We start from the raw sequence: 15,837 nt of genomic DNA, 5'->3' as shown, positions 1-15,837 counted from the left end.
TCATCTGCGTAGTTGTGGTACGACACATTGTTGCTGTTTATTAGCTGACACAATGGAAGCATGTACAAGCTGAATAAGAGGGGTCCCAATATTGACCCCTGGGGGACTCCACAGGTCATATGTGCATCCTGTCCTTGAGATAAGACTTGAACGAAAGGAAAGCACAACTATCTCCCAGTGTTGTACATCAACCTTTCTTGTCTTGCGGACCCTTGGACCCTTTAGTGGCACTCTGTGCACCCCCACCTCAAGAATTGTTGCAGTTTATTTATAAAAGTCACTTAAAATGAGTATTTGTAAGGAAAAAGACAATGTTTTGTTCAAAATAAACCTAAAATACTCCCCAAAACTATATTATTACTGCAAAAATAAAGCTTTTTCTTTCCAAAATAATGTTCATTTTCACTTTCTTTTTAAATCTGAAATACTTTCAAGTACCCCCTGCTTAGTCCTTGAGTACCCTAAGGGGTCTCTGTACCTCTGGTTGGGAATCACTTTTGTGCATCATATACACTGCCTGACCAAAAAACAACACTATATTTTACACTACCTTGATACATTGTACCTAACTAAATTTTGTACAATGTAATGTGCTCTGTAATAATCTATAATAACTTGTATCTATGTAGTTCATACAAAATGGAATAATGTGCATTAGTCCTTTGCAGGTACATAATGTTATAAGACATATGACCTTTAGGGTTGGGGCTTAAGGTTACGGTTAGAGTTAGGGTCTTATTACATTATGTACCTGCAAAGGACAAATACACATTATTCCATTGTGTATCTAACCCTTAGGTACAAGTTATTACACATTGCTACAAAGCCCATTACGTTGTACTAAATTTAGCAAGTACAAAGCATCAAGGGTAGTGTAAAATAGGTCACACGCACTAATATTTCGTTGGAGCTACTTTAGCTTTGATTAAAGCAAGTATATGCCGGCAGGCCCGCCTTAAGGTACCCATAGGCCCCGGGGCTTAAACAGAATTGTAATCCCCACCCCCCCTCAGCGCAAGCCCAAACCCTAATCCTAACTCTAACCTATAACCCTAACCCTAAATCCCACAGAAACCCTAACCCTGCGACTCTTACATGTGTCCCTCTGGGCCGCACAGTAATCTTCACTTTACTGTGTGGATGCCAAATTACTCCTGGTATTATTGTGCCTTACAATATAGTCCTCCCTTTTATCCGCTTAGAAAATCCACATTGTTTAATTTTGTGTAATTATACTTTGTAGTGGAACACTTCACGTAACCATATTTAAATAGGGAAAACGTGGAAGAGCCTTGACCTCTTTTGGAGCTATAGAGGAGAGAGGGAGAGGCTAAACGCTAACTCGTCAAAGCTAAGGTAAGAACATATCTCAGTATGTAAAAACTGTGGCCTATTCATTTAACTGGTTATACAAGTAATATCCACTCAAAAGTTATACAAAAAAATCTATGCCTAATTTACTTAAATACAGTTCGAGTTGTTTTATAATAATTTAAGTGTAATTATCTTCCCCCGTGGACAGATTTCTTGAAATTTGAAATTCAAGGACAAACTTGCTTATTCAATAAAAGTTTGACTAATTTCAAGATCATCTTTTGCAGTGTATGAAGGAGACTGACTGAATTTGCAGGACACTCAAACATGCACGAAAGCAACAAAACAGAGCCACAGAATACATACTCAAATCTTATTATTAGCAGTGTAATTATCTAGATCCTCTTGTCAAAACATCTCAACATTGTGCTCGTGCGATATCAAAGCGCTCGGCGAAGGGCGCAGACGTCGACTGGAACAATAGGCTCTATGGCAACGGCCTCATGAAAGAGTTTGTCCCCATGGTGATGCACATAACAAGGCGTTTGCGGAGGGGAAACGGCCTGATTGAGCCTCGTGAAGGTGGACAAAATGATTGACCACTTCTTTATGTGATTTCAAACAGCTACACGTTGAACATTCCAGGTTATTCTCTGCCACATCACAGAACAACCACACTGCAGGGTTCATTTTGTCTGCAAAAATTAGACTGAAGATGAATTAAATGTAGTTGATGAGGCCACGACTGTTATTTCAATCTATTTTCATTCACGAAAAAAAAAAAAAAAATCAGGCGACTAAAATTATTACAGAGATGCACAATTCCACTGATGATCCACAGCTCGAAATCCACTACAATGTGTTTCAGCCAAATCCAAATACGGATTATCCAAGTCTCCAGTTTGGCTTTACCCAAATCTAAAAGCTTAAAAAAAACAAAAAACAAACATCAAAATAGCGACAAAAAAAAAAGGATGAAAACGCAACAAAAACGAAACAAAAACGCGTCAAAAAGCAGTGAAAAAAAACAATGAAAAGGCAACAAAAAACAACAAAAACATGACAAAAGTTTAAAAAAAAGTGACACAAAAATGAAATGAAAAAAGAAACACAAAGCGGCAAAAAAAGCAACAAAAAAGTGACATAAATGTGGCTACAACGTGACAAAAAAGCAATGGAAAAGTGAGAAAAAGTGAGAAAAATGTGACGAAAACAAGACAAAAAAGTGAGAAAAACGCAATAGAAAGTGTCAAAAAAAAAGTGACAAAAAATACGACCAAAAGCAATGAAAAACCAACAAAAACATGACAAAAGCTAAAAAAAAAAGTGACACAAAATTGTGGTGAAAACATGACAGAAGAGCAATGAAAAAAGCAACACAAAGTGCCAAAAACAACAACAAAAAAGTGACAAAAATGTGGCTACAACGTGACAAAAAAGCAATGAAAAAAAACATGAAAAGGCAACAAAAAAGTGACAAAAATGTAACGAAAACAAGACAAAAAAGTGATAAGAACACAACAAAAAAAGCCATGAAAAAAGCAACACAAAGTGCCAAAAAACAACAACAAAAAAGGGACAAAAACGTGGCTACAACGTGACAAAAAAGCAATGAAAAAAAAACATGAAAAAGCAACAAAAAGTGTAAAAAAGCGACAAAAAAGTGAGAAAAATGTGACGAAAACAAGACAAAAAAGTGATAAAAACGCAATACGACCAAAAGCAATGAAAAACCAACAAAAACATGACAAAAGCTAAAAAAAAAAGTGACACAAAATTGTGGCGAAAACATGACAAAAGAGCAATGAAAAAAGCAACACAAAGTGCCAAAAAAACAAACAAAAAAGTGACAAAAATGTGGCTACAACGTGACAAAAAAGCAAAGAAAAAAAACATGAAAAAGCAACAAAAAGTGTAAAAAAAAAAGCGACAAAAAAGTGACAAAAATGTGACGAAAACAAGACAAAAAAGTGATAAAAAGAAAGTGAAAGTTAGCTGACACAATGGAAGCATGTACAAGCTGAATAAGAGGGGTCCCAATATTGACCCCTGGGGGACTCCACAGGTCATATGTACATCCTGTCCTAGAAAGTGTAAAAAAAAAGTGACAAAAATACGACCAAAAGCAATGAAAAACCAACAAAAACATGACACAAAAATGCAACATAATTGTGGCAAAAACATGACAAAAGAGCAATGAAAAAAGCAACACAAAGTGCCAAAAAAACAAACAAAAAAGTGACAAAAGTGGCTACAACGTGACCAAAAATCAATGAAAAAAAAAACATGAAAATGCAAAAAAAAGTGTAAAAAAAGCGACAAAAAAGTGACAAATATGTGACGAAAACAAGACAAAAAAGTGATATACAAAAAAAGCCATGAAAAAGCAATAGAAAGTGTCAAAAAAGTGACAAAAATATGACCAAAAGCAATGAAAAACCAACAAAAACATGACCAACAAAAAATGCCCCCCCAAAAAATGCGATAAAAAAGCAATAAAAAAGCAACAAAATAATGACAAAAAAAAAAATACAAAAATGTAACAAAAACGCAGCAACAACGTGACAAAAAAGCTGCTCTCCACTTGAGAAGCTTTTAGGTTTTGGGTAAAGCCGCACTGGAGAAAACGTGCATGGGGTTAACAGGTTAAAGGAGTTGCTGCATTGATCAGGTTTAGGTTCAACACTACGAGCCCAAAGAATGGGATCAGCTGAACATCCTGAATGACCCGATTATTCCATCAATGCATTTCTTATTCCCTGATGGCACAGGCATATTCCAAGATGACAGTGCCTGGATTCATCGGGCTCACATTGTGAAAGACTGGTTGAGATCGGCCACAGAATCTTTGACATGTGCTGGAGAATTCTTTCATATTCATCCATTTTGCTTCCTCTATATATATTTACAAGCACAAAATCAAGTGTTTTTACTTTTTATGCCTCCACAAGGACCCGACTCTCATGGGCCACTTGATTATTCCGCTCCACATGCATTTGCTGGCTGTTTTGGCGATAGAAAGTGAGTGATATTGCTGTGGCGTGAGTCTGAAGGAGAGAGAGAGGCGCAGGGAGGGGGACTGAAGGGACTGAAGTGACTGAAGGATGAGGCGGAGAGCTCCAGTGTTTGGGCAGACGGCACCGGGGACTGACCTCACGGAGACGCTTCAAAATGACTTGGCGGGAGGTAGGAAAACTTCTCATCTCGTACGGCGCAGTTCAGTTTACTTATAGTGTTGTTTACATGTACAAGTATTACAATATCTCGTGATACTAGTTAGACTTAGTTAGACTTCTGTTGCACCTTTAAGTGTTGAACAAGCCATAATTACATCACATTTAATAGTGGCACCAACAAATTCTAGATAGATAATGCAAAGATTAAACAATAAATAACAACTAATAATTAAGGATATTGGTAAAAAGGTTGGGACACCTTTTGGAAAACTGTCTGCTAAACTTATTGAGGCTTTTGTGTTTCCTCCGCTCAGCTCCGCAGTCGTCAGTTCTGGCGTGCCGTGCTGGCAGAGCTGCTGGGCACCCTGGTGGTAGTGAGCACCGTCCTGGGCGCCTCTGTCCCGGGGCCCGGAGACGTCCCCGGGGGCCCCCTGTACCCGGCGCTGGCGGTGGGCGTGGCCATTGTGACGGTGGCGACCTGTTTTGGAGAGATCAGCGGGGCGCAGGTGAGCGGCTGCGGGTCGGTTTGTGTGTCAGGGTGATTCTTGTGCTGCGTTTACAGGTGAACCCCGCGGTGACCCTGGCGCTGCTCGCCACTCGCCGCATGGACGTGACCCGGGCCGTGGTTTACATCGCTGCCCAGTGTGTCGGGGCCTGTCTGAGCACCGGGGCCCTGTACCTGGCGCTGCCCCTCAAAGCGACTGCAGATCACTTCGTCAACAAGGTCTGGACTTTATATCTAATCCTGTTTCTATTTTTTTATTACGAACAATGAAAGAAGGAGCCAGTAAATTAAATTCTTAGTTGTGTCAATGTCAATGTCAATGTCAATTTTATTTATAAAGCACATTTAAAAACAACCATAGTCGACCAAAGTGCTGTAGAAGAACAGTAACAATATATACAATAAACACAATAAAACTTAAACACTGTGTCTGGTCTACATGGAGCCGAAGGCCAAAGCAAAAAGATGAGTTTTTAATTTGGTTTTAAACTTTTGTGGTCTAAACTCTAGTTACATGGTTATAGCATTTTAATTCTTAACAGGGACGAGTTTACAGGTACATTTCACAAATTGCAGGGTCACTTTTTAGCGCTTTATATTAAGATTTAGTTTTGAGCAATTCCAAGTTCCGTGTCATTAAATAAAGAAGAAACACAATAATGCCCAAAAAGGAGTAGGCTGAAGCAAACAGTGCTTATTTTTGCCTCATTTACATTCCAGTTTATAGCAAACCAACTCATTATGGTATAGTTTAAAGAGGGGGTATTATGCTTTTTTTCAGTCACACAGCACCAGTCTATATCACACTACAATGATGACCAAACCTTCTGTTGGTCTGTAAATGCAGTAAATTAGAATAACTGCCTTGCTCTCTCAAAATGGCTGTAGTGAATGTCTTGAAATAGGCCTCTGTCTCTTTAAGAACCTCTGAGCCTTTCCGACACGCCCCCTCCACACGCTGTCTGTGGCATCAGTGGGGAGGGGGTTCTGCTGAGGAGCAGTGGTCGGTTACTCGGCTGGTGACGAAAGCTCGGAGGCGTCTCCAGGAGGTGGGGGCGTTCCTAGGAGGACTCAGGCAAACCTATCCCTAAAATGGCCGCCATCAGAGTTTTTACAGATTACTCAAAAATACGTGAATGTGCCAAGGCAACACTTCAGGCATGTTTTTAACGAGGGAATGACAGAATAACATGATGGAAAGCTTGAAAAAGTCGATTTTGCATAATACCCCAACTTTAAAATCTTTAATGAGCACACCTTGATATAAGGCGATACCTCACTTTCATAGTCACACTAGAAAACTAGCCTGAGAGTTCATGAAATGGAATGAAATGCTTTTTAATTAGATGCACAGAAGAAGAGGACAAACATTTATTCTTCCTCTACTAGCCTTTAAAGATGCATATTTGTTGTTTTCGGTTGTATCAATGTTTCAGTGTATCACCTTATTTGAGGAGCTGACTAATCCAATTTCCTTTTGTTTTATGTAAAAATGATTGTGTCATAAAAACCACCTTGTTTTCTAGAATCCCTGGCGGATTCCATGATAATAAACCAATAGAGACTTTTTCTATTTGTGTCTCAGGTGCCTCTGGAGTTAAACGCGGCTCAGGCTTTGGGCATCGAGGTCCTTTGCACTTTCCAGATGGTTTTCACTGTGTTTTCTGTGGAGGACCAGAGGAGGAGGGACAGCCCAGAGCCGGGGAACCTGGCTTTGGGGCTGACGCACACGGCCGGGGCGCTCATCGGAGTAAGAGCAGCCTGAACACGCTTGTCTGTCTGTGGTGAAATGAAAGGTTCATAATAAACGTGTTTCCTTGTAGGGGCGTTTCTCCGGAGCGAGCATGAACCCAGCCCGGACACTGGCCCCTGCCATCATCACAGGCTTCTGGGAAAACCACTGGGTGAGAAAAAGCACTAAACTTATTTGAGAAACCCTCTGCAACTGCTGTCACCGAGAATAGCCTGATCGTCTTAATGAGCCGCACAGAGCAGAAGCTTTGGCATCAGCTACAGTCTGCTGACTCACTCTGTCTCCCGCTGTGAGCTCTGTCCGGTCACACCTGAGCTTCTCCACAGTGGAAACATCAGTGCACAGGAGATGTTTGGTCGTTAGGAATAGAAGGAATCACTACTATTGGCAAAGCACACTGTTGTTGTGTCATCGAGCAAGACACTTTACCGCTCTAGTGTCAGGAACCCCCTGAAAAGATATTAAAATATAACTCGGTGGGACTTTCCTGCTTAAATTGAAGTCCAATGAGTAAAAACAGATAATTTGGATTCACAAACAGTAAACCACAAAGGCAACAATTATTGGGGTGAATGAACATCCTCTTTAACAGTATATACTATATATTTTGTTAATATTTATGATATCCACCCATCCATCCATTTTCTTCCCCTTTATCTGGGGCCGGGTCACAGAGGCAGCAGTCTAAGCTGAGATGTCCAGACTTCCCTCCAGCTGGTCTGGGGGGCCCAGAGGGGACACCAGGCCAGCTCAGAGACAGTCCCTCCAGCGTGCCCTGGGTCTTCCAAGTGGACAGCGTGTGGAGGGGGCGTGTCGGAAAGGTTCTTAAAGAGACAGAGGCCTATTTAAGACATTCACTACAGCCATTTTGAGAGAGCAATTTTATACGAGGCAGTTATTCTAATTTACTGCATTTACAGACCAATAGAAGGTTTGGTCATCATTGTAGTGTGATATAGACTGGTGCTATGTGATTGAAAAAAGAATAACACCCCCTCTTTAATAAGCATTAGTACTTAAAGAGACTAGACGTAAGTTGGTCATTTTATACTGACTACTGCCACCTCAGGTCTCAGGTGTAACTGCAGGTTCTATATTAAGCTCGCGCATGATGGCACTTCGGACCCGACTTTTTGAGAGACAGTGCAGGATTTTAGAGACAGTTGTGCGGCTCATTCTACTCATCCCAATAGGACAGGCCTGGAACACCTCCCAAGGGAGGCGACCAGGTGCCCAGCCACCCTGCGAAGGAAACTCATTTCGGCCGCTTGTATTCGCGATCTTGTCCTTTCGGTCATGACCCAAATCTCATGACCATAGGTGAGGGCGGGAACGTAGATCGATTGGTAAATCGAGAGCTTCGCCCCGACTCAGCTCCCTCTTCACCACGACAGACCGATACTGCTGACGCCGCACCGATCCGTCTGTCGATCTCACACTCCATCCATCCCTCACTCAAGAACAAGACCCTAGATAATAAAATATATCATATACTAATATATATCAAATTGTGTTATGCATTAAACCATAACACAGCTCAATACCTCAAGTTCCTTGCAGATTCATAAAGTTTTATATTATTATTTAGTTCTAGACTCCACAAACTTGTTCTGAGTGTGTGAATGTTGTATTAGTTTAACAATGTAGATTTCACTCTTCACTCATCTCTGATTGTGTTTGACATTTTCCAGAAAAATCATACTTAGATACAGTATTTCCCCCCAATCGTTAAGGTCCAGTTAGCCATTAGAAGTGTTCTCAATCCATACCTTGTCAGTAATGCGTGTCTGTTTTGCTCAGGTTTACTGGATCGGGCCGGTCCTGGGGGCTGTTCTTGCCGGAGTGTCTCACGAGTTCTTGTTTGCCCCCTCGGCGTCCCGTCAGAAGCTGGTGGCCTGTCTGACGTGTAAAGACATAGAGATCGTGGAGTCCACCAGCATGACCGGCTCCTCCCTGTCCACGGTGACACAGAACGCCATCAGAAACAAACAGGCCAACAAGATGGACAACTGAGAGCGACTGCCCACAGGCATGCGCTGCACCAGTGGTTCCCAGCCTGTTTCCCCTCCCTGGAGTCAGAGACAGGCCAGGTTCTAAACCCCAATTCATTTGTGCGACAGTAGCTCAAAACATTTGCGCAGGATACAAAGGTCAGCGGCTAAAGATTATCGTAATATTCTTGAACGTTTTGAGGACCCCCTTTAACCTCACTGCAGGTTGGGAACCACTGCACAAGGCCATGACTGAGGCCTCTTTCCTACAGCAGGAGCAGGAAAAATAACTAACATGCTGATCTGTGTTGTGTTTGGACGAGGAGCTTTCATATAAAGGTTCAGCATTCATGGATTTTCATTTTCCTTCCCTCATCATGTAATCAATTCAGCTCAATTGGGCGATTTCAGATTTATGTATCAATAACAGTTTTCATGTGACATTGTGCCTCATTCTCTCAAAGGCAAATGAACGACATCCCCTTCTTTAAAGAGGGGGTATAATGTTTTTTTCAATCACATAGCACCATAGCATCTATATCACACTACAATGATGACCAAACCTTCTGTTGGTCTGTAAATGCAGTAAATTAGAATAACTGCCTTGTATAAAATGTCTCTCTCAAAATGGCTGTAGTGAATGTCTTGAAATAGGCCTCTGTCTCTTTAAGAACCTCTGACCCTTTCCGACACGCCCCCTCCACAAGTTGTCTGTGGCATCAGTGGGGAGGGGGTTCTGCTGAGGAGCAGTGGTTGGTTACTCGGCTGGTGACGAAAGCTTGGAGGCGTCTCCAGGAGGTGGGGGCGTTCCTAGGAGGACTCAGGCAAACCTATCCCTAAAATGGCCGCCATCAATTTTTTACAGATTACTCAAAAATACGTGAATGTGCCAAGGCAACACTTCAGGCATGTTTTTAATGAGGGAATGACATAATAACATGATGTAAAGCTTGAAAAAGTCGATTTTGCATAATACCCCCCCCTTACATTTGAATAAAATGGAAAACGATGTCACAGAAAAAACTTTCAACTGTATGACATTAATCTGTATTTTTATTTATTTACTTTTCACACTAGAAGTGTTCTGGATTACGATAATAGGGTAAGAAGTCTCTTAACAACAAATAAATAATCAGCATCTGAATAAATGTTTTCACTGGATTGTGTAAAACCTTCACAATGATGGAACACTCCTGGACGACTGAGAGCTTACACGAACATCAGTATTGTTAGTTGTTTCTATAAAGCCATATATTTTTAAATGTTCAGTTTTGTGCATGTGACAGGTTTTCATGTAATAAGTTTTTTATTATTCATGATTTTACCCCAGAAGAAGAGGTGATTTTATGAAGAGAAGTGGAAACGAACTCTTACGACCCCTAAGGCCAGGGGTGTTCAAAGTGTGGCCCGGCGGTCAAATGCGGCCCTCAGACTAATTTCTGGTGGCCCTCTTACTGAAGCAGCACATAGAGATGGTCCTTTTTTATTTCAAGTTTAATAATTCTACAAACCTCAACAACTAAAATGTTATTGTGAGACAAAGCTGGCACTAAGGTTTTAAGCATAAATAAAGGAGTGGAAGGTTTCGCTGCACTGACCACCGATCTGTGGCCCTTGACTCCGTGTACTAGGGCTGTGCAATTAATCAAAATTCGATTACGATTTCGATTACAACAGTAAACGATTACAAAATTAGCATAATCGCAAAAAAATCGATTATCATTTTTTTCAATGTTTTCATTTTTTTTTTTTACATTTTTTTCAATTATTATTTTTTTTTCCTTTTTTTTTTTTGCAAAGCAGACTTGCGTTATTTCACGGCGCTGGGATTATTTTCCCTTTGCTTTTCACGTGCCACGGCTCATGCTTTTGTCTGACATGAAAACAAACAGCGCTGTGTGATGATGTCATCAGGCCGCGCTGCTCAGTTTACTTGCGCAGGTGTGAGGGCTGGCCAGCAGGGGGCAGGTGTGAAACAGGGACCTCTCTTTAATCAAGGCGTACTTGAAATCATTTGTACTTTTATGACTGTCCAGAAAACATAAAATATCATCATAGTGTTTTGATTAATAAATAAATAAAATACAGATAGACTTTTTTTTAAAGGCAACAAATAATCGTTTGAATAATCGTGATTTCAATTATGACAAAAATAATCGTGATTATTATTATTTTTTCAATAATCGAGCAGCCCTACCGTGTACACTTCAATATGCGGCCCCCCATAGACAAAGTTTGGACCCCCCTGCCCTTAGGCCTTTCATTTATACTGTGTATACGTACTGAAGTTTATTTTTGAACCTCCTAGGACTAAAACTCCTAGGAGGTCATTTATCATGATTAGCGAGTGCAAGCAGGAAAATAAAATGTATTTTGTGGGCATTCTGAGCCGGATTTAACATTTGAAATTGTGAAACAATTGTGAAACACTTACCTCCACTCAGGGGCGGACTGGCCATATGTTCATTCTGGAAGAGCACAGAAGGGCCACTGGCTCTAGGGCCAGTCTGGCCTCTCGATTTTCTCCTCTTGTCCCCCGCCTTAACCAAGCTTTACCTAAATCTAAAAGCTTCAAAGAAAAGCATCAAAATAGCGACGAGGATGAAAACGGAACAAAAATGTGCCGGAAAAGCAACAAAAAACATGACAAAAAAGCAACGATAAAAAGCTATGAAAAAACAACAAAAAATCCACAAAAACACAACAAAAATGTGTCGAAAACACAAGTACAAAGCAACAAAACAACACAAAAAGTGAAGAAAAAAACAACATGACAAAAACATAACAAAGCAACGAAAAAAAGCTATGAAAAACCAACAAAGTAGCCATAATAACATAACAAAAACACAAGACAGTGACGAATATACAATAAATTCCCCCCCAAAAAACCCCAAAAAGTGACGAAAAATGTGACGAAAACACACTAAAAAAGTTATGAAAAAGCAACAAAAAACATGACAAAAATGTGGCAACTTGACAAAAAGTTTTGTAGGTCTTAGCTTTCAAATCAGGCATTACGCTGTTGCTCTTCGGTCAAGAAGTGTCGCATTGGGCCAGGCTGGTCAGCGTCCAGGGCTGTTTTTCAGTCCCAGTCCGCCCCTGCCTCCACTTTTGGATGTTAACAAACGCTTAGCAGGACCCCCATATTATTTATAAGAACACAATGCATTGTGTTGGAAATACATACTAGCTTTTGCAAACTTAACACATTTAAAGCTAAGCGTTTGAGTACAACACTACATTAGAAGCACACAACACTCCAATAAATGACAAACTGGGGGAAAATAGGTAAATATTTTAGCTAAATCTTTAGAGTAATTGAGTTTCCCTTGTTCTGGTCTCATCTGTCGTGTTTATTCTGAAATGCTTGTCATAAAACAAGGATTTCTGTGGTTCCCTTTACACCGCCGTCGTCTGATCCGGTGTTGCGTCTTCTGGATTTGCACATCATTGGAATATCTATTGACGGTCTGAAAAACAGCATGACGTGAGTCTCCTCATGTCTCCAACACTTTGAAATGCTAAAGAGGCCCTTATCACCAGGTCTCAATGCTCACGGCTCTTTTGTCCAATTCGACTCAGTCAGATGGACCGTACGGATGAAATGGCCAAACACTCTCTGTAAAATGTATTTGAACTGAAAGGGGTTTATCAATGACAAAGAGAGATTAGTATGTTGTTTTAATGAAAATGTTTTGTACACTTGTTATGACATGTACTTAATGGATAATAAAGCTGATTATTGATTCTGTCATTGGGTTCTGTTCCTTTACAAAACTACCTTCCACAACTAACAGCATCATGTGCATCACCAACAGAGTTAATTTTGACAACGTATTTTAATTTAGTTTTAGTCTTGGTCTTTTGACTAAACTGTAATGTCATTTTAGTCGAGATTTAGTCGAAAAAATCTTTTCAATTTTAGTCTAGTTTTAGTCGACTAAAATTGCATGTCAATTTAGTCGACTAAATTTAAGACTAATTTAGTCGACTTTGCATTGATAATGTTCATCATAATCATTTTTAATCGTGTTCCTCTGCTTCATGGAGCTGCTCCACATGAACAAAGCTCAGAGCTGATTCTTTGGCAGAGAATTTACATGATCTGAGGCTCTTTCAGACGCTCAATAGAAGTTTGGATGATTTTAGTCTCTCCTTTTCATTTTTATTTAGTCTTATTTTAGTCGACTAAAATGTCTGGACATTTTAGTCATAGTTTTAGTCTCATGAAAAGCTTTTAATTTAGTTTTAGTCCAATTTTAGTCGTCAAAAATATCACTTTGACTAAAATTAAGACGAAATTAACACTGATCACCAAACATGTGACGCACTTGATCGATATTTGAAAATGCTCTGGGAAAAAAACACATCTCCTACATCGACAATATCGTATGATCCACACTATCACAATGTACACTATATCCATAAGTTTCCCACCGCAGGCAGCATTTTGCATTGTGTGTGTTCTTTCTAACATGTAGAAAAGGTTCAAACCACCAGCTCAGCGTTCTGCATTCATCCGCCTGCTCTGCGCTCCCCCCGTCAGCCCCACGGCCAGCGCTGCCCGGTGACACTAAAGGCTCTGCTTCTCTCATATGGCAAACGTGAGCCCTGCGTTTCCTCCATACGTCTGCCACCAGCAAGACACAAGATCACTGTTGGTAAAAAAGACTTTGTTTCCGAAATGTGAAGCCACCGTGTCCTACGTCAAGTCCAAGGGGTATAGACCTTATAAAACATCCACGGCCTTATTGTCAAAGACACATCCTGGGCTATAGTTTTAGCTTGATGCAAAACCGCCGCCAAGCAGTGCATTTTCCCTATGGTGCTTTCTCTGTTAATTGACCTGTTTGCTCTTGTTTAAAGTCAAATGCTCTGTGGAGACAATGGTTTCACACGGTCAGGCGTTTCAATGTATGGTTCAGTTGAGCGCTGTTAGTTTTAGAGACTTCCGTCCATCCGGGGCCTCATGTATTGTATCCATGAACCATTGTACCTGATTATGAGCTATATGCCCCATAATAACATGATGTAGTCACTAATCAATATCAGAAACATGTTGTTCCATCTGTTTACAAAACAGTTCTCACTCGGAGCAATAGACAGACTGTTGTCTATATGAAAACCCACGCAGGAGATCTGTGACAGGTTCTAGTGTCTTCTGCCTCTGTATTGGCCTCACTGAGCGTGGGGGGTGGGTTTGTTTGAATTGGGACGGTCCGAGTGGACGCCCCCCACCTTTGGCTCTGCAGGGGATTATGGCGTCACCCGGGGCCCCTGGGGGGGTGTTATAAAGCCCACGTCTGGCCCTCTCCGCTCCGTCAGAGAGGCTAAAAGTCCAGTAGACACTGTCCCTGTCTCTACTTTAGGAACTCCCCTTTAGCATTGATGCCCAGCTCGTCCTGACACCTCACCTGAGATCTCCCATCACTTACACTTATGTCTTTGCGAGAGGCGGACACAGGCGGCAGAGTGCAGCACAGTTGACTTTACCAGTCCGTGTCTCGGTTGGTGAAGCTTGTTGAGTGGATTGTCTGTTTTCAGATCTAGGTCTTTGAACTGACAGAGAGGGGTCAGTTCAGAAAACTGACAAAAACGGGAGATCTCCTTTTGTTATTTTAATATTTGAGGACTGAAAAGGTTTACCTGACCTTTTCTTGACTCACTTTTCAAATCTTCATTTGGTGAAAAGCCACAGTCAAATCGTCACCATGTGGGAGTTCAGGTCCATGAATTTCTGGCGGGCCGTGTTTGCTGAGTTCTTCGGGACCATGTTCTTTGTGTTCTTCGGGATGGGTGCCGCTCTGCGTTGGACCACGGGGCCTCACCATGTGCTGCATGTTGCCCTGTGCTTCGGGCTGGCGGCTGCCACCCTCATCCAGTCCATTGGCCACATCAGCGGCGGCCACATCAACCCCGCGGTCACCTTTGCCTACCTGGTGGGCTCGCAGATGTCTTTGTTCAGGGCGGTCTTCTACATGGCGGCGCAGTGCCTCGGTGCCGTGGCTGGAGCCGCTGTTCTGTACGGAGTGACCCCCGGAAACATGAGGGGCAACATGGCCATGAACACTGTAAGTAACAACAGTTTAATGTCTGAATGGAGGCCATGAAGCTTGGGTTTGACTGTATTTTTACGCGTTTGTTGCAGCTGCAGCCGGGCATCAGCCTGGGCATGGCCACCACAGTGGAGGTCTTCCTCACCATGCAGCTGGTGGTGTGCATCTTCGCAGTCACAGATGAAAGAAGGAACGGACGCCTGGGATCTGCTGCTCTCTCTATCGGCTTCTCAGTCACTATTGGACACCTCATGGGGGTAAGACCTACTACACACATTCACATACCGTTTATTCAGAACTCAGTTAAACTGGAGTGTGTCCTTAGATGTACTACACTGGAGCTGGGATGAACCCAGCCAGGTCCTTCGCTCCTGCTGTGCTCTTCAGAAACTTCATCAACCACTGGGTAAGACTCCAGCACTTCTCAAACCTGGTCAGTACTGGGATGGTGTGCTAATAACAGCATGTGCCTGTTACAGGTGTACTGGGTGGGTCCAATGATAGGAGGAGCTATGGGCGCCCTGCTGTACGATTTCATGCTGTTCCCCCGCATGAGGGGTCTGTCCGAGCGTCTGGCCACACTGAAGGGCAGCCGCCCTCCAGAGAGCGAGACCCAGCAAGACACCCGTGGAGAGCCCATCGAGCTCAAGACACAAGCCCTATAAACCTGCCCCAGGGCAGACTGAGGAGACGAGGGATAGGCCCACCTCACCACCCATCTGCATCACACACACTTCAACCAGCCTTCACCATGCTCCAAACGGACATTCTTGATTGTTTTTCTAAGTGATGGGCCAATACCAGCAGCTGTTGTCTCCCCGACTGCGTTTTTGTTTCCAAAGGGAATGTGGAAAGCCTGAGGTGGAGCAGAGAGGTTGTAGGGGCAGCGTCAGGGTGAGGTGGGACTGAGGTACACAGTACGGGGCAAAAGTTTCAATGGGTTTAGGGGTTTGTGGTCGTTTCAGGTTGGGTTAAACATGTGAAGATGCTTTACATTAAACATCTGAATCTATCTCAATTTAAGTTCTTTTTTTAGTTTTCT

The 15,837-nt window shown here is 42.0% G+C and overlaps 2 protein-coding genes across 2 annotated transcripts; both read left to right on the top strand.

Moving 5' to 3' along the window:
• Positions 1 to 4,363: 4,363 nt before the first annotated feature.
• LOC306964730 (aquaporin-4) lies at positions 4,364 to 8,992 on the top strand. The gene is made up of 6 exons (XM_079558845.1): positions 4,364 to 4,500; positions 4,805 to 4,996; positions 5,053 to 5,214; positions 6,581 to 6,745; positions 6,819 to 6,899; positions 8,549 to 8,992. Exons 1-6 carry the CDS (start codon positions 4,486 to 4,488, stop codon positions 8,759 to 8,761), a joined length of 828 nt encoding a protein of 275 aa, XP_079414971.1. The 5' UTR covers positions 4,364 to 4,485; the 3' UTR covers positions 8,762 to 8,992.
• A 5,458-nt stretch (positions 8,993 to 14,450) lies between these two features.
• On the top strand, positions 14,451 to 15,460 carry mipb (major intrinsic protein of lens fiber b; the record flags this gene model as incomplete). Its single annotated transcript, XM_079558847.1, has 4 exons — positions 14,451 to 14,810; positions 14,888 to 15,052; positions 15,121 to 15,201; positions 15,275 to 15,460. 4 exons carry the CDS (start codon positions 14,451 to 14,453, stop codon positions 15,458 to 15,460), a joined length of 792 nt encoding a protein of 263 aa, XP_079414973.1.
• Positions 15,461 to 15,837: the final 377 nt, after the last annotated feature.

The sequence above is a fragment of the Gobius niger genome, assembly GCF_951799975.1.
Source record: "Gobius niger genome assembly, chromosome: 6".
NCBI lineage: Eukaryota > Metazoa > Chordata > Actinopteri > Gobiiformes > Gobiidae > Gobius > Gobius niger.
Note: the sequence above shows the minus strand (reverse complement) of the source record. Positions and strands in the feature narration are given on the sequence as shown.